The 23,255-nt window shown below is 40.9% G+C and overlaps 1 protein-coding gene across 4 annotated transcripts in view; it reads left to right on the top strand.

The window, feature by feature from the left end:
* ARMC1 (armadillo repeat containing 1) overlaps positions 1 to 3,970 on the top strand; it is a 32,978-nt gene extending 29,008 nt beyond the window's left edge. For 3 of the 4 annotated variants that reach the window (XM_075023364.1, XM_075023365.1, XM_075023363.1), the window contains 3 exons: positions 983 to 1,099; positions 1,183 to 1,257; positions 1,694 to 3,970. In XM_075023364.1, coding sequence (XP_074879465.1) covers positions 983 to 1,099; positions 1,183 to 1,257; positions 1,694 to 1,885 — 384 coding nt within the window. In that variant the 3' untranslated portion in view covers positions 1,886 to 3,970. The remainder of the gene's footprint in view (positions 1 to 982; positions 1,100 to 1,182; positions 1,258 to 1,693) is intronic. The other variant, XM_075023366.1, reaches the window with a different exon arrangement.
* Positions 3,971 to 23,255: the final 19,285 nt, after the last annotated feature.

The following is a 23,255-nucleotide window of genomic DNA, read 5'->3' as shown; positions in this document are numbered from 1 at the left end:
ATAAACTTACACAAATGCATTGTTTCAATATATATGCTAAACTGCTAAAAAAAACCCCGTTTTGGTTAGTTCTTCTAGAGCTTAAAAGAATTTCATTTGTTTGTGCATGAAACTATCCCAAATACCAACCAGTGATTATTTGATAACTAATACAAATATGCTTTGAAATAACTTATTATTTAAAACCTTGCAGAAACTTGCAGTAAAAGTTAAATACATCATTATTTTGAACCTGTGAAAGGCTGTCAGTTTATTTCTGGTACAGTGCATCTTTTCTTTTTTCCCCTTCTGTGCTAGCAGTCTCTCCAAGTATATTTTAATCCTTTTTGTTACAACCATCTTGTGCAAATATTAAAAGGAAAAAAAAAAAGAACATTCTAAGATAATGTAGAATAGATGCAACTAGTACAGGTCAATGTAATGTTACAGCACAGTAGGTGATGTCACTTGCTTTAAACATAACGTTCTGTGGGTTATCAACCAAATATTTTCCCTTTGAAATAAGAATTAAGCTTATGCTGTGCAGTAATGTCTGTGAGCTGCCACAGATGAAGCAGCTGAAAGATACAACAGCTGCTTTGATGCATTCAGTCAGTATGGAAGCAAGGTGTCTGATAAATAGCAACTTAAACACTAACTACTCATCAATGAGCACTTCAGTCAATCAGAACTTAACCAGAGGGGACTGTTTAGCTGATCATACGGAGAAAAACATTCTTTGCTTTTCAGCACTTTTCTCTAATTATTTACAGTTGATTCCATCCTTCTTTGACTTCTAATGTGTAAGCATTTTTTTTTTTGTGGCAAGAGAGTCTAGTATTTGTGCACTAAAATATAAGTCTTAGTTTTTCTTTTACAAAAATGTGGTTGAATAACCATCTGCTCTCAGACATACAGGAATTCCTTAACAATTAATTGTGAGCATTTTCTCATGGTATATTATAAAAGTACTTTAGTTGTGGGGTGTTTGTTTGTTTTTCAGTCTCGAAGGAATCTTTGTGAAGAAGCCTTGTTGAAAATTAAAGGTGTTATTAGTTTTACCTTTCAAATGGCTGTTCAAAGGTGCGTGGTCCGAATTCGCTCAGACTTAAAAGCAGAGGTAAGTGCTCAATAACGCTCCAGATTCTCACATTATTGCATGGTGTCACACTAAGCTGTTGGTTTTTTTCTGTGTACTTGTAGGCATTGGCAACAGCAATAGCGTCAACGAAAGTTATGAAGGCACAGCAAGTTGTGAAAAGTGAAAGTGGTGAGGAGGTAGGATTTGTTATCTTTCTAAATACCAACTGTTTTAGCTTGGCTGTATCTTTAATACCAGCACCTCTGTGCTCATAACATCTGATGCCAGGCAAAATTTTCTAAGTGGGAGTGCTACACATACAGTACAAGGAGAATAAAGGGTATCCTATGTCAGGACATGTATCCATAGAACAGTTTAACAGAACTTATTGTTCAGAAGAAGGATAAAAATACTGTAATTATTTCTCTCCTTACTGATATGAAAAGGATCACAGTGAACCTTTTTTTTTTTTTTTTTTTGGCTGCAGTTGCTGAAGTGTTTTTATTTCATAACTACAGTGAAAGGGCTATATATTTATTTGATATTTTTCTTTCCATGTTACAAAGCTTTTCTTCTGTATCTTCTTTTAAGTTACCACATTTGACATAATTTTAATCTGTTGTGTTTTCTCAGATGCTGGTTCCATTCCAAGATACTCCAGTGGAAGTAGAGCAGAATACAGATCTACCTGAATATTTACCAGAAGATGAAAGCCCTACTAAGGAACAGGACAAAGCAGTGTCTCGTGTTGGGTCACACCCAGAAGGTGCAGCAAGCTGGCTCAGCACAGCAGCAAACTTTCTATCGAGATCTTTCTACTGGTGACTTGTATTTGGTGTTAAAAGACTGTGTGAATGAACCAACAGGGGGGCCAGTTTTCCATTGGTGTGGTGAACTGCCAAGTGCAATTTGCAATAAATCATCACAAAAATTTTAGATTAAGCAAATGTATGCTGCATTTTACATTTTATTGGACATTTAGCCTGATAGGGCAGGGGTCAAAGGACAGAGGCCTCCAATCAAATTGTTCTTTCATTTGTTTTTTGTGTAGATTTTATTGCTTCACTTTTTAAAAATGGGTCCACTGTTGTATACCAAATGTTTATGCGTATAGAGCTTTAAGTTTGACTTCACGTGAAACACATGATAGGGAGAATCCATTTAACTCAAGTCTCAGGGCCTCTGTGAAAGAAAATTCTTAATAGCTCTATCTGTGCATTAAATAAAATGTCCTTTTTATTTCTGCATCCCTTTGGACTAACGTTACTTTGTTTCATTTTCTAGATTTTGACTCCAGAGAAAAATACAGTCTGCCTCTTTTTTTGCCCCCCTCCCCCTTTTTTTTTTTTTTGCCAACCATGTTCACAGCATGAGCGTGATGTTCCCCTTTTGCTATTAAACTAGACTCACTACAGACTTGAAATCTATAACCCCTTTCTGTATATTGAATTTTTTTCCAGCCTGCCCTTAACCATTGGAGTGCTTGAGATTAAGAAATAAGGGATTGAATAAACACAAATATGTATACATACATTGTACAGTAAATAAACTAGAACATATTTGTAATGATGGGTGTGACTGACTGATGTATATAACTAATACATACCACTGACTGCTGTTTAGGCTAGCTGGGAAAAAAAGCTAGCAAAAAAAGCTGTGGTCTAATGTAGTGATAACCCATTGCAGTTCTGTCTGCAGAGAATAGAGGGATGTAGACTGTATTTGGTTAAGCAATGGTGTTCACTGTTAGCAACTATTTAATGGTAACTGAAACTTTAAACTTGAAGAATAAAGCAGAATTGAATGCCTCTTTTGCCACAGTGCCACACTCATAAATTTTGACTTTAACCCTTTTTATTTTTTTTTACCTAACAAATCTGATACGTAATTACTGTTCTCCTAATGTCTTTCATGAGACTCCTATGAAAGTACATCAGCTTGGATAGGCTTAAAAACATATGCAAACAATTGGCTTTACCTTGTTACTTACAGACAGCATAGGTTTAAAGATGTCTTGGTAATTTCTGTGACCAGAAGTGATAATAAAAGCAAAACTTCCGTAGGTAGAGAATAATATATATCTGAGCTGTTAGTAAACACTGTCTGCCTGAGAGAATTCAGTACACAGTGCTCGATCAGTGCAGTGCCACTGCTTTGTTGCACAAGAGAAATACAGCTGAGAACTTTAAATAATGTTATAAACGTCATTATACAATGCTTTTTTGTGGTAATGTATTTGCTATAATATTAATTATGTTTACCACTTGGGAGACTCAGAAAAAAGGTCTAATGCATCAAAGTTATTCCCCTGTGCCTATGCATAAGGAATTAAAAAAAAAAATAAATCACTGGCTGTCATAATACGACGGAAATGCTGAAGAAATGATAATGTAAAATAATGCAGGTCAGAGTTCACCCACCCAAGTTAATTGTCATTCTAGGATAAAAAAGAAACAAAAGCTTGTTGGCAGACTAGATGTCTCATGTTTTTTAATATATCTAGTTTATTTTTGATTCAGGTTTACACGCACAGATTGAAAATACAGGCTTTTCAGGGCATGTATTGCTTTAAATATGTAATACTACTCCTATTGCTGTCTAGAATGTTACAGTACCAAATGTGTTTGAAAAGTCCTCTGTTCTATAGCCATGAATGCAGAGTTTTATTTTTCTGCATTAACATCTGTTTGCATTTGCATTACTGCACATCTATTTACTAAAAGACTACACCCTTTGGATATTAATGGTTCAATACCAGTAGGTATTACAGTTTGTTTGTGCATTTGGTCTGTAGGTGTGCTTTTATGACAGTATTGCAGCTCTTGTAGAACAGTTTAAGGCATCTGTAAAAGTTTTTGAAATATATTGTAAAATAATAAAGAATAATATAACTAAACAAAATATGACTAGTGCCTTTTTAAATGTTCTGACATTCTTTTAAGCTATTTGTGGTATTAGAAGGACATCTTTTTCATCTTTAACAGAGAGGTCATAGTGAGACCTTTGCTGCATATCACAACAGGACTTTTGTGTATGTTTAGAACATGCTTGCATTTTAAACAAAGTTTTTGTAAAAAGTATGTAAGTAGAAGCTACTTAAAGACATTGTTTCAAATTCATTCTTAGGTGGTTTTTTGGACATTGGCTTTTTTTTTTTTAATAACTGATGCTGCGTAGGTCATATTTCATTAGGGAAATTAAGAAGAATCAATATTCCTGGAGAAACCTCTTATTTTGAAAACATAAAAAAAAGACACAGCACAGAGTCATTAATTCTATGCTTGTACTTTTTCAGAGGTCTGATTAAGGATAAGAAAGCCCTTTTACTCTGGCCTAAGGACATGACCAAAAAAAAATTACTGAAAAATTAGAGGCTTCCAGAAAGAAGCTAAACTGGGAGAGAGAGCACTGGTATCGCATTGCACTAGTTGCAAAGTACTCTATTGCCAAGGAAGCCGCTGCATACATCATGGTTTAAGCTCCTGAATTGTCCTAGGGTTATAGCCGTGTACAGCATAATAGAATAATCACTACCATGTTTCTTCATAAGAGTAAACGCTGATGGGATAGGTAGAGGCAAAATTGAGGCTCATAACTGTGCCTCTGTGAACAGCTGTCAAAGCACTGTAAGCATTCTGCAGTATTGTGAAATACAATATACTCTAGCTTTCCCACTCCACAATCACCTATGGCTTATTCCGTACAAAAATAGCTGATGTTGCTGAGTTTTGCCATAGGCCATGTAAGCTGATGGGGAGAGTACTGCGTGGGGCTAATTCGGAAGAAAACATTGAATACCTAGGCAGATGCAAACTGGCAGGTGTGAAGTACTCCTGTAACTGCCTGCAATGTAAAATAAAGTGTGCGTGCTCCTTTTTTGCCTGTGAACAACACTCCAGCTGTCAACTAGCGGAGTTTAAAAGCATACTTAATAAAAATTAGCAGCAGCATTCCTTGCTGTATTCATTTTGCCAAAGGCTGGACCATATAGTCTCCTGTTTCTTCATCTGTACCTAATTATTCTGAGTTCCTAAAATGGGAACAAATGTATTTGTTAAAATTAAGGATTGAAAATAAATGAAGACAGAGATGAGAATAACATCTCAACCCATCTCTGATTCTGATTGTAATTCTTCAGGAAATGTTGAAAGCACGTTATTTGGCGAAAGGGGACGAGTGGTGGGGTCACTGGAGACCTCTTCAGTGAGGTAGGGCATCTAATTAGCCTCAGGGGTGAGACTGGCTGTTAAGATTCCTGCTCTGAAGCTTAATATAAAGCTGTCACAAAAAGAAATTGTCCTATTTCTTGCAGTTTACATAAAGCAAGCAATGCTCTACTTGTTTAGCCTGCTTTACATGCAGGCTTTGAATAGGGTTGAAAAAAGCTGATTTAAATTTGCAGTACTTTGCATGTGTATTGGTTAAAACATGGAGAGCAAGGTCTACTTCTGTAAGCTGATGCATGTGCCACATCAGAATTTACATTATTTTAAAGTTTCTTCATGTTATTGTTCATCTATGTGCATCGCACTAGGCTTGTTAGTGACTGGAAGAGTTAGGGCTTCCCCTGTGGAATAAAGTAAGATCTATTAAAGCAGTTAAGTTGTCTGGAAATACAAAAATATCTTGGAGGAGATGCACACTCTTACCATACTTTTGTGCCAGTTGTCATGGTAGAAGTTGTTTATTGTGTTGGTATCTGAAGGCTGCTATCTGATCTCTGGATGTTTGCTGGTGAGAGGGGAGGGTGAGCTAGCTGGCATGCTGTTCACACCTAACATCCCACAGAAACGCAGAACATCTGTAACACAAGGTCTTTACAAAGGTGTTTTTCTACTAGCCTGATTTTGTAGACTGCACAACTGAGTCTGTTTACCCAAATTGCTCAGGAATCCTGGGAAGTGCAAAATTTTGTAAGGTATCTCTCATTCTTAGTCCATGCTTCATTACAAAAATAAGCTGAACTGCTCTCCGTTTTAAGAAAGGCCTTTGCACTGTGTGAACTCTGGCCTGGAGTAGAAAAGTCAACTCTGTCATAAGCAACTTTCCTTACTGAGTTACACATAGGATTGCATCGTGAGCCAGGCATGGTTGAAAGCCAGTTTTCTTCTCAAAATAGTGCTTACTGATTTGTTCAAGTTCTAGGTATGGAAAAACTTCTGGTAACAAGCACCCTTTCTAGTTGGTTTCCCCCAAAATATTTAGCTGTCTTTGCAAATGTTATGGTATATTTCAAAAGCTTTGTGCAACGTGATTTATTTCAGCAGTGCTACCTGCATAAGGTGCCCAAGGCATCTGCTGTCTTCTCGTAAGTTACAGCATCACCCCACCAGTGGTGTTTATGCCCCTTCCAGCAATTAATGTCATTAGTGGTTTTTGATCCCTAACACTTCTCTAAGAAGGTGTGATCTCCTTTATAGACTCCCCATATATACCCCATCAGATAGCTGATATGAATGTGGTATTTCTTTTTAATTACTTTTCCAGAGCATGTTTTGGTTAAACTCCCCTCCTCCCCCTATATGTAGCACAGGTTGAAAGTGACAGCACAAGAAGATGTCCCATTTATGGTGTGATCTTTTGGCCATGCTTCCTTCGTCAGGGAAGAATCCACGGTGCGTTGGTTTGTATTAAACTTTGAAGGGCAGGTAGGCGATCCAGCACGGACACTCCTTTTTCTGGGAAGGTTGGGAGGGAGGGGAGGGAAGCTGGAAGCCGGTTCCCAGAGAAACAGGCTTTCCACTCGCAAAAGGCTGCTCCTCCTGGCCAGAGGAACAGTACTAATTTAACATTACATGAGACCGTCTAAAGGTGATGACTTAATTTGTATTATTGCAAGAATTAATTTTTTTCTGAATAAAAAATTAAACTACCATAATAGATTTTTGATTATAAAACCCTATATTGTTTATATGGAAGTCCCACATTTAATATTGACAAAGCCATTCACGTTCATTATCTTGGTATAAAACTAAAAGCTTATATGCTGTCCTTGGTTTTCATGGCTTTACCTCCTTTGCTACAACAAATGTGTGCTGTAATGTTTTAGCAAATAACCGTTATTGTTTATACACTGTAATTCAGTGGGATGTAGTAAATGGCATATTTTAAGGAGTCTATTTCTTTGCATATAAAATACCTGTAAAGCTTACTGAAGGTGAAGTGTGGCTACTACTTAGCTCTCAATTGTTGGCTACATTACTGAAACAATGAAGATATATCACCCACTATAATAGGGAAATAGCAGCCATTTAACATAGTTGAGCATTAACTCTGTCATTTAGGCTGCTGAAGCAATCTTATTATTATAGTCAATGTAGCTGGTTTTGTTTCTCCATATGTGTAGATGTTCTGGTGTATAAAATGCATTGCTGTTTCTAACAGTAAATTACATGTGCTTGAAGGCTACTCTTGCTATTTAAATGAAGTTATGTCTGGACCCTTCAAAGAATAAGCAAAGACAAAGTAAATAATGACTGGTTTTGAAATCTTTTTCACTGTAGTAGTTTCAACAGTGAAAGTGTCTGTGCTATCCTGCAAAATTTTGTTCTAAAAAAAAAAAGTGCTTTTGTGTATAAGCCTTCACTGTGAAAACAGCTTCTTGAAACATAACTTTGCAGTGCTTATTATCAAAGGGGTGCATGTTACCCATTTCAAAGCTAGTACCCTGTAAATGAAAGCCGGTGATGGCTAGTTCTTCACCTGGGATATCTCAAAAGTTGTGACCTCTTTAATCTTATGTTTGCAGTTTTTATTTGTGTGTCTGGCTAGGTAAGTTGAGAATGTCATGTTGTGCTGATTTCTTTTTTCTTCATCCTTCCATGTACATATATATATATATATACATACCACCCTCAGTATAAAGAACCCTGACGCAGGTATCACTAGTGCTATAGCTAAATAGTCAGGTACAATTCAACCAAGGGTCTATAAATTATGAAAAGGAAATGGTAGTTATTAGGGGAAAATACCAAAAATAGCTTTAGAACTTTTAAAAATTGTAAAGTATCTAAATTTTAAAAAAAATGCTTTATTGAGACAATATATTATACAACATATTAGAAAATATGATATACAAAATGATACATAAGGAAATATGATGCTTACCTCTCTGTAGAGTGGATTGACATCTGGTAAACTACAGTAAGAGCTAGACCTGACTATTACTTGTGAAGACCCTTAACGTCTAAAAGTTCCCTGCATTATTTAAATTAGTTGGAATAGGATGAGGAGCAGAAAAAACCCTAATGCCACAAAATGAAGTGAAAGCTTGAATGTAACCCATGCCTCCCTGGTCCTTTTCTACCCCTTGTCCTGACACCATCACCACCAGACCGCAGCAGGCTTGTAAACTGAGAGATGTGGGGAGGAGCGGACCCTTTGCTCATGTGAGCCTAGCATTAAGTGAAAAAGGGGGCCCCACGGGTGTCATTCCCATTAGCTCTACAGTACCTCAATATTCCAGTAATAATAGCTCATAAAGACCCAAACCCTGAAAATTGGCTTTTGCCTTTAGAAGCCCCTCTGACCAGCCCAAGTGTTAGTGCTCCGAGAGCAGAGTTTCTTGTGCAAGACGGATGTCCTGCTAATGTCTGGCTAAACAGCGATATGCTTGTCTTTGTCCGTAGCTTGTTGGATAGTCAGCCACCACGGGGGAGAGAGGAGGGAGTAAACAAATTCTCCATCTGGAGAGCTGTAAGGATACTGGAGTCTGGCCTTCACCCGTGTGCTGCATGCCCGCCTCTAAAAAGCTTTGTGCTTAAATGCCACCAGTGAACATTTTTTTGTTTTCTTGAGGATGGGAACACCCAAAGGCAAGGGTCCCGCTGAATCCCGAGCCCCGTGCCAGCTCTCTGCACCCCGTGGGGGCCTGTGAAAGGCTTCCTCGGGAAGCAACCTCCTCACTTAGCCACATGGAGCAGCAGCAAAAGCTGTAGCTAAAGCACTTCTGGGGCTTACAGCAGCTGCTGAGTGATGATTTTGGGATCACCTAAATGGACAATTACAGGTACCCAGCAAACTTCCAATATGTGGTCCCAGCGACTACAGCCCATCTCGAGTACCCACCTACTTCTAGACTGAAACGGCAGCTGGCATCAGCTACTCAACCAATCCAATTTACTTTCAATCACACCATTACTACAACCTCCCTCCTCCATCTGTGTAAACATATGTCTTTGTTAAACACCACCATTTGTACAGTATAAAAATTGTCAATGCTGACAAAAATGCCCCCACATAATGCTGTTGTGATTGCAATGTTGTCTTTAAGCTGATTTTAAAAGAAGTCGTCTGTGAGCTGATCAACATCTTTCACTGCTATTAGTGGGAAACTTTCTTCGATAGAAACAAATCTTGTAAAAATGGTTTTATTTTGTCCATGGGTAATGTGGTCTACCTTTTCTAAGACTCAACTCTTACAAGCCATATATTAATTGTTAGTAGCTGTTTACAGTGCCACAGTAATACCCCAAATCAATCACTGTTTCATGAGTAGTCTTTTCTAATATTCATGTGTTATCTGGGCAAGAACATACTTCCCTCATATCTTTCTGGGGCTGGCCCTTAAATGTAGCAAGGGAAAGAGCTACAACTCTGAAGAAATTATTTGGTTATTAGTGATTGCTCCTTGCACCAGCTTTTCTTCAGAAATGACCGCTACTGGCCTCTGCACAGGAGTTTTCCCTCTTCTTTTTCCTGTAGCAGAGGGCAGTACAGCTAGGGCTATCCTACAACATATCTGAATCCCAACATAACCGAATCCCAACATAACTGGGGGCCTCCACTCTGTAAACCTGAGCGTTATAAAAGAATATAAAGTGGATGAAGGTAGCTGTTTATATAAAGAAAGTGCTAAGTTGGTGTGTGAGACATCAAAATGGAAAACTGAGAACCAAATCTCTCCCCTGCCAAGGGGAGAGGTGTTTGGCGAACTGGACACCCACCGAAATTGTGCAGTGCTTCTTGCTGGGCATCCTGTAAAACATTGACTTGATCAGCACTAAGGCAGGGAAACTGGGTTTGGTTTCTGGACCTGAGCTGCTCACTCTTTGGGACCTTAACTCCAGACACTTAAAATTAACAGTCCCCTTCACAGAGCTAAATAAATCCAATACTGTTACGTCTGGACTTCCCATCTTGCTCCAGCATCGATCAGCGCAGAGCGTGAGATCCTTAAGCAAGTAAGTAGGGACTTTCTTTTGGGCAAACCTGCTTCCTCAACTACACACTCTGCTCCTTTCTTTTGCTCTTATTACAATACTTGTTGTGTTGTCATCATCATTGTACTCTTCCATCTGTCCAGTCCTAGTAATACTAAATATGAAATTGTAGTTAACAAAGTCCCACCATGAACTGGACTTAGATTCCCTGAGGATTTAAAAACAATCATTTTGTTTCTTGCTCGTTTTCTCCAGCCATGTGGGTATCCTACAGTGCAGTTCCAAGCTTTTTTCTTACCCTCTCTGCAGCTGTGAGGATTAGGGATTTTTGGTTTTTTTTAATGAAAATCGACACTTTGTAGAATTGCTTCCCTTACAGATCGGGCCTTTGCAAAAGAAAGCATCAGAAAAACAAAACAAAGCAAAACAATCAAACCCTGTAACGAGATTAAAACAGCTTTCCATCCTTCTTAGATTGCTGATTCACCCACTTCCTCACTGGCCCCTGTTTTATTCTGGCGTTCTTCCTGCCGTTGCGTGCTACCTTTTCCTGTTTCCTTGGCTCAGGGGTTTTGTGAAGCATTCAGGGTCTTCTGTATTTTTTTTTTTCCCCTGCTTTGCTTATCGTAACTCTGCATCTCACTTTTCAACCTGGCAAAGCAGGGTAACAGGCAGAGAGTTTCTCTCTGCTCCTTTGGGGTTCGGTCAAGTGAAGGGCTTGCATCAAGTCAGAAGTACTTGACCGAGCAGCTCGGATATATATATATATATATATAAAGGCTCGGATGTGGAGGGGTCTGGTAGCAAATCTTATCCCACACATCTTGTGAAATCGCAAAAAGTTGTTTCTGAGATGTGAAGATTATGAAGAGAGGCTGTATCACTTCCCCTCCTGGATGATTCTTGTATAAACTAAAATGTGAGATGTCAGGAAACTCCTTTATTCTGTGTTTCAAAGTATTGGTATCTCCCCCTGCTAGTGCAACCCACCAGTGCCGACAGTAAGGATTCCTGCCTTGTACTGCGACCAGTCTGGGTATTTTGGGTAGCTGCTGACCTGGCCTTATTCCCCAAGCTGCTACTTAGTGGTTTATGATTGTTTAAATGTTTTGAAGTTTCTAAGGAGGTGCTTTTTTATGGGCTAATCCTGCAGTTCTGATGAAAAGGGGAAAGTCCCGCCCTGGCTGTGAGCTGGAAGAAGGGTGGTTTCCTCCTCTGACCCCGCAGGGCTGCCTGGGCTTGAGGCTCGGTCTCCATTTCACGGACCGTGCTCCCACCACTGGCGTGAAGGAGCAGAGGGAAGATGGGATCGGCCGATTTCCCGCATAACCCGGTGCTCGCAGCAACACCTTCCCCTGATGTGATTCCCTTACACGTTTCTGATTCAGCCTTTGGAGTCCTAACGTGTCTTTTTGTTAAAAGGACTTTTAATTGCCCGCCTGGCCACGCAGATCTCCTGCTGTATGGGAAGAAACTCCACTTTTACTGTACCGCAGGTCTTTGTGCTTCTCTCGGCTGCTGCGGTCTGCGCTCATTCCCATTACTATTTATTTGGTCCCGCATCGAACACAGAGACTGTAGGCGCAGGCCTAGGAAATGCTATTAAACATGGTTATTCCCTCCTAGCCCACAGCTGATACCGTCCGCCTAAAGAAGATACTTCATCGTTCCGTTGAAAATCCCCCTGCAAATTAAGCATGAAGGAATGCTGATTAATTCCTGTCAAATATGCTCCTATTGTCATTATTGCCTGGATGCGGGTAGAGAGCGTCTGTAGCAGGATAGCGGGGCTGGGACCAGCGGGAGGAGCGGTGGCGGTGGTGTGTGTGGCGGTGTGTGGGTGCGGTGCGCAGAGCGGTGCGCGGTGCGCAGCGGTGTGCGGTGCGGTGCGCGGCGCGGTGCGGTGCGCGGCGCGGTGCGCGGCGCGGTGCGGTGCGCGGTGCGCAGAGCGGTGTGCGGTGCGCAGAGCGGTGTGCGGTGCGCAGCGGTGTGCGGTGCGCAGCGCGGTGCGCAGAGCGGTGTGCGGTGCGCAGAGCGGTGTGCGGTGCGCAGCGGTGTGCGGTGCGCGGCGGTGTGCGGTGCGCAGCGCGGTGTGCGGTGCGCAGAGCGGTGTGCAGAGCGGTGCGCGGCGCTGTGCGCGGCGGTGCGCGGTGTGCGCGGCGGGGCGGGCGCGCTAGATGGCAGCATGGGCGTGCCGTTGGGAGGGCGGGCGGGGGGGGCGGGAGCCCGCCCGGCGGGGGACGCCTTCCCGGCTGGGGGGGGGGCAAGGCAGGAGGTGACTCCCCATTTTAGCTCCTCTTTTTTCACTCTCTTTTTTTTTTAAATGCGTTCTTTCACTTTTCTGCTGAGGTTTGTCTGGTTGTCAGAGGCGGAGTGTTGTACTTTCTTTGTTCTCGCATGGATCTCGCTGTGAGATTTCGTTAACTTTTTTTTTTTTTTAAAAGAAAAACTTCCCGTGGAAGTGAGTTTTTGTCTCTAACTAAAGATCACTGTTTATTTTTTACAATTAATTTATTCATAACTGCATATACAGCGCCACAGACAATCTTAATGACCCATGAAATGGAATTGATAGTGGGGATTGTATGTTCGTGTGTAAATATCTGCATATTTATGCGTACGTTATGTACCACCTGCTTGAGTGACAGAAGTCCTGATCTGATCTACCTGACAGCAACGCAAGCACAGGCTGACTTAATCTTAGTTTTATCCCGAAGGCAGAGGATCCTGGTGTACTTGAAACCAGAATTTCACCCAGGCTCTTTGCAAATAAATGCCCCCTTCTAGGTCACGCTTTGGTTGCAGAGTAAGGGACGTTCCTTTTGCTCCAACCTCCAAGAGCCGTGTTTGTGCAGAGGCCCAGGCATTGCCCAGGAGATTGCAGGTTTAGTTTGTATAAACAGCCACTGAGGCTGGCGGGCTGCTCTCAGACCTGCACAGCCCACCGCTAAGTCTTCTGCAACAGGTCTTCACTCAGCGCCCCGGGAGTCTCCTTGCTGCTCGTTGCCTTTAAAATACAGGAATGTGAGCAATGCCTCTCTCCTTCACCTGTTCTGCTGTTTCTTATGGCAATACATGTTGGAAGAGCACCCATATAAATGAGGAGTCAGCAAGAGGCACAAAAAAGGGTTTTCTGAAAGCGGCTAAGGTTTAGTGTCTGTGTGTTTATTCTTATTTTGGACCGCGTTGTGCCTCATCCAGTGCTGGGAGCAGGGAGTGCGGCCCGGCTCCTGACCCTTCCCAGGGAGAGCCGATTCCCCTGCCAGGATGGCGCTGGCACTACAAGTGCCTCCCGGCTGCTGCGGCCGTGGGGCTGCTCCATGGGTGGGTGGAAGTCGAGTGGGACAAAGGAAAGGTCTGGGTAAGGGTCTGCACCCTTTAACTATGCGGCTGTAAGTGAAGTTAGGTCCCACATCAATGTAGCTAAAATTTGAGATCCAAGTTGCTTCTTTAGAAAGTGCTGCCCTTTGTCGCAGAAACACCAGACAAATAGTGATATATTTCAAAAGTCAATTTTCTTTAGTGATTTCAAGAGGGGACAGTCAAATTGAGCAGGAATGTTATTTTGTAGTGTTAACTTTTTCTTTTCAGCGGTCAAGAAGTTTTGGTCTTTATCAGGACGGGTGCACCCACCACACCCTTCCACTCCATTAAGCTTAGCCCCTGCAAAATAGAGGAATTAATTGTGAAATTAGAGGAAACTAACCCCACTGTTATTGAGACAATCAATGCAGAAGATGTCCAGAAAAGTATTTTAACTGAGAACCCAGAAGAGATGCACTGATCTTTTTCACAGTGCCCTGTGTGTATTTTATTCCAAAAGACAGCACACAGAAAATAATATTTTTTCCTGTTGTAGGCCCTATTTAAAATGGTTTGCTGGAAGATCAGTTGACTTGGTGTATGTGGATGCATGTGCGTGTAGGAGACAGAAATGCTGTGGGTATTAGTTCAAAGAGCTCTTCTTGTTACCTGGACTTTCTCAAAGAGATAACAGTCTGTTTATAGACTTCCCCCCACTGTCCCAGTGCATATTCTATGCAATATATATATATCCTATGCAATATATATATAAAAGTTAAATTTCATCAAACTACAACAGCAGTAAATGCTTTAATGTTCTAGCAGCACCTAGTACACAGGACACATGATCATGGTCAGCGTTATTTCCCTCATGGGACTTTTCCAACAGAAGTCAGCTTGGTATGTGGGCAGAGCTGCTGATCAAGAAGACCAATGTGCAGTAATTTTAGGAATGCCTTTGTCTTATGGTCCTGTCTGGCCTCGTGTCAGACATGCTGACCCTGGTTGTAAGTACAACTGGAAATGTTGGTGTAAAGTCTACTGATGCTTGGAGTGGGATTAAAGTCCCTTCTCAGGTCTGTAGACACTTCCTGCTAAGGGTCTGACACGTATTACTGGAATGGACTGCTCAAAACTGGGAGTTTCATCACTGAAATAAAAAATAAGGATACAATAATGCCTTGCAGAAGTGGATGACAATACCAATATTCCACAGAGAGAGAAGCAAAAAATGGAAGTTGTGGGAGTTACTGACTATGCTACCAAATATTTTGATACCAATTGAAGTGTAGAGCCACTAGAGATGTTTTCATCACAATATGAGACAGAAGTACAAATACTGACTCAGAGAATGACAGTGGGGATATGAGCTTGTGCCACAACAGATGTATAACAGCAGAAAGGCATGTATAGCAGAGTGATTCAGAAAAAACAGGCACAGGATTGTGTGTTATGGAGATAACAGAAGTTAAGGTTTCTCTTGCGGGGACAGAAAAGAGATCTTCTCCCGGCAGTCAGGCAGACAAGAGAATTCAGTCTCAGCCTTTAGAAATGTCCCAAGTGGCAAGGACTCACGCAAGTCTAGATGGTTGCCATCCAGTGGCTTAGGTTAAGTTTCATAGTGCAATACTTGGTGTTTTTTTTTTTTTTATTTTTTGATAGCAAGTCAAACATAGTCATTATACGAAAAATCTCCAAGATGCCTTACCCAAAGAAATACACTCCTGGGTATTTTGTTCAAAATGAGATTTGCAGTCTTGAGCTCAAGACTTGGAAAGTCTGCCGTGACTTATGTTCATATTGTATGGACATAATCAAAAGGAAATTTAAGGGGTCTGAATTCAATTTGGCTTCAAATGGACAGGTTTTCAGGGTACACTGGTAGAGGAAAAAAATATGTTCACATCAGCCTCTATGTTGTCCTTTTCACAGTATTCATCTAACAATTCAATGCACAAAGACTATTAGTTCTTAATTTATGCCTTTTGCTGTCTTACTAGCAAGATGAAGAAGCGACAGTGGGAACTGAAAACAGGAACAAACTATTGAACACAGGCATTCAGTGAATCCAGAAGCAAAATGAGCATTTTTTCATTAATATTTTAGCAAAACTGCTTTCTTTCCCCAAATAAAGCAATGCTATAAAATGTCACAGATTCAACATCTGCTGGATCTTCATTAGTTTAAGTGTTATGGTTCGATTTAATGAAATTTTATCAGCGACACTTAAAACTGAAGTAGAGTGCTTTTTCTACAAATACCAACACCTTTGTGCAACAGAAACTTAGGCCTGTTTGCTGATGGTCTTTGTGGTACTATTTTAGGATTAACTCTTACTGCTTCTTCTCTCTCCACGTAGAAAAGTTCATTGTTGTGAGCAGTAATTTTTGGTTGGTGATCCCAGGACTCTGTTCCCCACCTGTACCTGTGTGACTTGGGGAAGTTATCAAACCTTTCATGCTTCAGCTCCCACCTGGGCAAACGAAGGCATTGTGTTTTTCACCTGGATGTGGAGGTTAGTGACACTCTTCAAGACTGGATGGAGCTGCAATGGGAGTTGGATGGGTTGGTGGATCCTGTGCAGTGTGAACTGATGTATGCACACCAAACAGGGAAACGTTAGTAGGACGAAGCTCCTTGCAGCGAGTGGTGTGCCCATTAAGATCACACGTAATAAAATGCGCACATGCTTGTACAGCTACGCAGAATCTGTATAAGTTCCTCAGACTTGTGTTTGATAACTTATTAAAGGTTAGTCTACAACTTTTTTTGTTTCCTCCTCAAATCCCGTCTAACTGGATCAGACCAGCCTTAACGTTCTTCTTTCCAGTTGACCCTAGACATGATTAGAGACACTAGAGACTTCTAGAGACTATTCTCTTCAAGATACTGCAACACTGGAGACTTCTTCTATAGCAAATATCCCTTCATTTATTACACTAAATAGCTATTTAGTGTCTAACAGGGACAAACAAGTTGTGATCTTTGCACTGAGGAACAAGAATTCCACTGGTGTGACTGTGTACCCTTCATGTTATGAAAAGGAGGACGATCACATAGCTCTTCAGGTCAGCCAGAGATGTAACAGCGTCTCCATCCTGTTTTGTCACTGGTATCTTCCTAGCACCAAAAGTTCCAGAAATGGGGTTTCTAAGGAAGTTTTGTGAGTTGAGGTAAAACAGATGGGCTGAGATCTGGAGACGTCAGACCAAACAAAGATGTCGGGGGAGGACAGGGAGAGAGGGGGACAAGTAGCTACCACTGGGTTGCTGAGGGTGGCAAAGTCAGTGGATCAGGATACCTCAAATAATGTCAAAGATGACAGGATGAGGTGGCATATCTGTCAAATCCCAGCATTATTAAGTAAGTTCAGGAAGGTTTGGTTAACCTAATATGCAGGCAGTTGTAACTTGGAGAAATGGGGGTAATTAGCTGTAGGCAGTTCTCTCTAGACACTCTTAATTTCACTAGGAGGATCAACACTTTTGCCGTGGTTTCCTCTTAGAATACCCTGTGAGGTTCAAGGGTGCTACCTATGGAGCATCAAATACATGGCAAAGAACATCAAACATTGCAGAAAATAGGGACAGGAAGTTCAACCTCATTGAGCTGTGCAGGAGTGGTATATAAAGAAAAGTCAGAAAGGAAAAAAAAGATGGTGCTTTAATGCATTTCTATTCTGTGCACCACAATCTGCTTGCAAATCTGCAACCACCACTAAAACACACGCACACCTTAAAATAATGTGGAATTGAAAGAAACTTGAGCAGACTTTGGCACCTGGGAGATAAGGAGGTGGCTGAAATGGAGGATGGGATAGCACCATACAGTTATTACTCCTTTTGCTAACTTTGTGCCTGGATGAAATAAATTCTCAGAATGCTAGAGTTTCATTAACCATTTACTGATAAACTGTCTGACTGCTTGCTTCTCATTTCTCACACTGCCTGGCTTGAAACACTGCAGAGGAGAGCTTACTATTTTTTATCAGTATACCACCAGAGGCCTGAAGACCCTTTTTCTCATTTCCTTCTCTTTCAGAGTCCTGACAAATGCTGGTGCACTGGCTATGCACAGCCAGACATCTCAGGATCAGAGCTCATGGGCTCACATAGGGACCGGATTTTAAGAAACAAACACTTGATGCAGACAGCAGCGCTGGGCTGTCAGTAGGTGGTGTGCCAGCATGAAGTTGAGTAAGGCATAACACACATGAGTGAAGCCCTTTAGGTAAAGTACAGAGTAAAAGTGATCCTGCCGATGAGATTGTAGAAACTCTTCGGTACCTCTTGCAAAAGCAGAAATAGAACTAATGTCCTAGTTGACAAGGTAGCCCATGAAAGTACGTTGTGTGTATGTGCACGTGTGGTTTCTAGTGTAGTAATCCAGACTTGATCTGCACATTAAAGGCTTTCATGCAGCACACGCAGATCTCATAGGCTTGCCTCTAATAGGTAGAGCATTGGACCACTTGGTTGAAGAGTCCTGTGTATGTGTCATAATCACATAAGTTAAATTCAGCTTGCTGCTTGTAGAGCTGTCAGCCTGAATGCTCTTGAAATTAAGCTTTCACAGTTTGCCATCTGGGTCCTGTATGAAGGCAAAAATGTTTCCCATCTCTAGTACCACGTATTAAGAACAAAAATTGAAGTTTTCTATACACCTGCCAAACCCACATCTTGGTACCAATTATGGTTGAGAGTTTTCTTGGAAAAACATCCATACAACAAAATGGATCTTTCTGATAGAGTACTGGATGCATTTAGTTTAGAAGTTTCAAATTATGCGTGACTGGAATTGCATGCTTGTCTTCATAACTGTAGTTAAAAGTCGATCTTTTAACTCAGGTCTTGTTCAGGCAAGAATCCTGCTCGCCTAAGTGGTCTGAAAGGCTAGTATCTTCAGTACTTAACCCTCCAACATTAGGATACTTTGGTCACTGAGCTTTAATTCAAGCTGGCTTGGCCCATAAGGGTGATTTTGAGCAAACTTAAGGAAAAATATAAGGTGCCTTTTGTGAGTTTTTGACAGGAAAGGCTTGCACCCAGTATAATAATAGCGTTTTGCATTTTTTAAAGGGATGAGATGATTGGCAGGAGTTTTGCTCAAATTGTAAATGTTCTTCTGCTTTTAGTTTCCATTTCCATCTACAGCTGACAGTTTTTAGAAGGTCTCTTTCTCCTTCTGTATTTGTGCAATGATGAACAGTCTCTTCACAGCAATGGAGCATGGGATAGCACCATGCAATTGCTACTCCTTTTGCTAACTTTGTGCCTAGATGAAAGAAATTCTCAGAATATTAGCATTTCATTAACACAACTGCACAAGGTAGCTAGATAGGAGGGTGCATGTAGTCATTGGAGAGCATTGGTGTAATACATTTCTGTTTCTACATTGATAACATAGATTTAGCTCAGAGGGGTGAGGTGAAGTATGTGCTTTGCTTCACTGCAAGCTCTCTTAGTCCCTCTATGCAGATCTTACAAGCTGGAAATCCAGTAGCCTTGGTATAGATACATGGGAGCCAGCTAACAGGTGGTTAAAGCCACTTTGAATTCCTGATTTTGATTGTCTTATGACTGTAATGTTTTGTCTTATGTAGAAGAATTCACTTTTCTGGGTGCCAGTACACAGCACCGACACCTCTCTCTTTCTCTAACAGTGGTCCCATGACCTCTGTGTGGCATCAGGGCCCTTCTAAAGGCTGCTATCCCTCTGCTTCAAGTAGGGGTCTAAACATACTGAAAACATGGCGGGTGCTGGGGTGTTATACACTTTACGATTATATATAGGAGATGTTTTGATAATTCTGCAAGGGACCTCTTTTTTTTTTTTTTTTCCTAATTAAAGCTTGATATTGTGTACCTGAACTGTAGCCCTAATAATTGGTAATATCAGCAAGTTTCATCAGAAGAGGTACAGCTCTAGAGGTCTCCAGCACATCAGTGATGGTTCTTACAGTTATATTTGCATCTGGTGGGAGCTGCATAAATATTTAGTTGCATATTTGTGTCTTTGCTGGTGGAAGCATATTAATAAGCACTCATCCATTTATTAACAGAATCCTGTTTTAATTCAAAAGGAGAGAAGAAGCAACCAAGGTTTATGCGCTTAAACTGTAGCAGCAAAGAAACATATAATCAGGAAGAGGAATCAGCTTGTGAATGAGTCCTTAATTTAAAAAAGGCAACATTGTTACATAATTATATTTTTAATTATTTGACTAATTATTGACTAATTGGCTATAACATGTGAAGGCAGTGCTAACAAATCATGGCTTTGGGAAGTGTTTACTTTCAGGATTAGTATAACATATATTTGCACAAACAGTAATGCAAAAGTGAAACATCTACACTGCCTTAAAGTGGGTATCATTGGTGAAAATAGGATGTGAATCTCAGTTGATTTCTTTAATTCTTTCTTCTGCAGCACTTCCTCAAAATCAAAGTGTAAAGATTGGGAGAAATAGCAATTTTGATTTGCAAATGCTTATGTTTTTTTCAGAAATTATTAGGATTTTTTTCCCCACCCATTTCGGTATTTCTTCTAGAATCCTTGGTGTAGATAGCATAAAACACTATAACACTATATTCTATCTCTTTTCTCTAGTGGAATATTTCACTGGGGTTATTATCACAACTATTTTGTTACGTTCAATGAAATTAACATTGATTCCATTTGTTGAAATCATATGGAGACTGCAACTGCACTCTGCCTTATTATCAAATGAGTACAGTTTGCCCTTCAATAATTCTCTAAACTCTCAAATGCCTTGGAAATAATATGCTGGAGTGTTACCGAACTGTGACTGAAGCACCATTTGTGCGAAGTGTGACAGTGCACGAATGATATTCCACAATAAAAGTTCAAACGACATTAATCTTTCACAGAGGTTCATTGACTGGGAAGATGCCTCAAATAATACAAAATAAAGACACTGTGGCCCTGCTTCAAATTATTTCTGAGCGGTATCTCTGTATCAGTCCTTTAGAAATGTGTACATTAACTTCTCTGTTATTTACTTAAATGTAACCAATGAAAAATTTAAAAAAATGTAATAAATTATGTTATTTCTGCAACTGCATTAGTGAAAACTTTACACCTGCATTTGCTGTAGAGATACCACTACCTCTTGGCAGTGGTATCATTAAGTATGTAATTGTAGGCAGTGTAATCTGCTTATTTTCATTCCTTGTGGATGATGGTGCATAACTCATTCTGTGGTTTTGCTTCCTTCTGCCATCTTGAATTACAGCCATTCCTCAGCCAAAAAAGGGACAGGCTCTGACCACAGTTATTTTCTCACTATCTTTGTAAGATCCCAGTACAGGGAAGAGAAAATAGTGCCATCTAAATGGAGATTAAAATCTCAATGGAGATTTAAGTTGTATTAGGTTTGGAAATGGAAGGAGTGACTTCTGAGGAACTGTGAAATTTGGTGGTAGGAATATGGGACTGGGAGCTGGGTTATTCCACTTTCAAACCTTTCTCTTTTGTTTACTTGGGTTTTGGCCCTTGGGCATGTCCTCTCACATTTTACTTCCCTCCCTGGTGAACCGGAGATAAGGAAGATGTTGTCCCTGGTATCACGCAGGCATTTGAGAATCAGTTACTCAATATCTGCAAAATTCTTGTAGTAAAACTTCCTGAAAACTGTCTGTCCATGTTCAATCTTGACTTGAAAAACTAAATTAGTGGGGAAATGTAGACCAAAGTAACATGGCCTAGATCAGTTGGTAAGATTGTGCCACCGCTGATTATCAGAGGTTCAGTTGTCCCAGCTCATGATCCTGCAATGTAAATATCTGCCCATTTTTTCCTCCTGATTTCTGTAATTTGTTTAGCTGCATATCATTGACCATTCTGTACTCCTTTGAAAGCCAAGACCCCATCTAAACTTATTAGTGTCTTCAGAGGTCAGAATTCACCTTTTGTGGCTGTGATTTTGCTGGGAACAGGGAGAATAAATCCAGGTCCTTGCAAGAGCACATGCTGTTTGGTGCAGCAGTCCCTTGCTCAGTTGCTCAGAGCCTGAACAGGAAAACAGCCCCCAGGGACCAGTGGAATCCCACCCTCATCTTGGAGTAAAAATTGATTTACTTTTTCATTTATCAGCAAGGAAATTGCTTTCTTTGGCTGTGATGAACCAACCTTCTGACATCACATCAGAGATTAATTGCTTAAGACCAGAAGGGACTGCTATGACCATCTAATCTGCCTTCTTGCATAACATAGACCTTTGGACGTTCACTAAATAACTCACAGTTGAAGGCCAGTGTATCCCCAAGGAAAACAGCCAGTCCTGATTTTATTGCCAGAGCCCACTGCAACTCTTAGCACATTTTCCAGCAGAGCTATCTGTTAACTATTTTGTGGTCTTTCAATGAGTGCTGTGTTAATTGGTTTTTTTTTCTTTGAATTTTTTGATCAAGAACTAATCAAAGAGCTTCCTCTATGCCACCAGTGAGGAGACTCTTTCAAGGTAATCTGGTTCCTGCTCCAGGAGGCTTCGTGTTTTTCTTTTGAACTGATGGTGACGTCTGAGTGACAGAAACCATGAACCAGACCTCTTCCCCTTCTTCTGGATGGCGCAGGCAGGTTCCCTGTGTGTTCTCCAGTGCTATGAGTCTTGCAGATAACCATGTAGCAGGACAAGAAGGCACACCTTCAAGAAAGGCAGGGAACATCCCCTCCTGGTGTGTAACCTGCGCAGTGGGGTACTCCCAGGGAAATGGGAGCTGTGGGGTTGATTCCGGTCAGTGTGAAATAGAGTTCGGATTTTAAGCCTCTTCTTCCTGCCACCATGTTGTTGTGCAAAGGCAGGTTATAACTGCCACCGCTACATCCATCAGAATTCTTAGACTGCTGAGTCCTCTCTGAGCAGGTGGTCTTGTGAAACTGCACCAAGCTGCAGTGCAGACCTGCTAGGAACCATCATTTCCTACCAGCTGGAGGTAGGCAGCTCTGTGTTCGGCATTCAGGAAACCTAGAGGACCAAGGGGAGAAAAAGACATTGGATCAGCTGAATCAGATTCCCATGGACCAACGGGGGAGCCTTTGCTCTTACACAGGCAGCCTGAATCATCAGACTGGGACCAGGCATTTGGTTTTCAGGTGTTGCAACCCTTAATATTAGGTGCCTTTAGTAGGTGGTCAGAATATAGTCCATGTCTCCGTGGAATAATAATTATGGGATGTCTGCTAGTGCAAGATAACCCTGGGGGCCAGATGAAGGAAATCATGGGGTGGTGGGGGAAGCTAGAGAATGTAACAGTTATGGATCCTTGCAGCCAGGTTTGCCTGTGCAGCTGCTCTTCATGAAGCTGAGTCACTGTTCCTGTCAGTGCTTTTGCTTACCTATGAGTCTCAGTCACGGTATTTTATTGGTAAGGACCATTTCTGCCCACACTCTATAGTCAGCTGTATTTGCTGCAACAAAGATTAATAAGCTACTGGGTGATGAGTAAATATTTAACAATATTTTTCTTTGCTCTGCTTTACATGTAAAATAAATATATTTGCAGAATATTCATTTTCCCTAGGTCTGGCAGCTTCCTAGAGTCTTTCACTTTTGACTTTTAGCAGATATGTTCATATGCTGTATCTAAAAGGATGGTGAGGCAATCTTTATGTTTTGCATATAGCAAACATTATGTTTCATCCCCCTTTGAGAAAATCCCTTTCTGAGGTTTAAACTAAATGTGTCTCATCTTCATATTCAGTATGGCTCT

Source organism: Buteo buteo, chromosome 3 (genome assembly GCF_964188355.1).
Source record: "Buteo buteo chromosome 3, bButBut1.hap1.1, whole genome shotgun sequence".
Taxonomy (NCBI): domain Eukaryota; kingdom Metazoa; phylum Chordata; class Aves; order Accipitriformes; family Accipitridae; genus Buteo; species Buteo buteo.
This window is presented reverse-complemented; position numbering and strand designations above follow the sequence as displayed.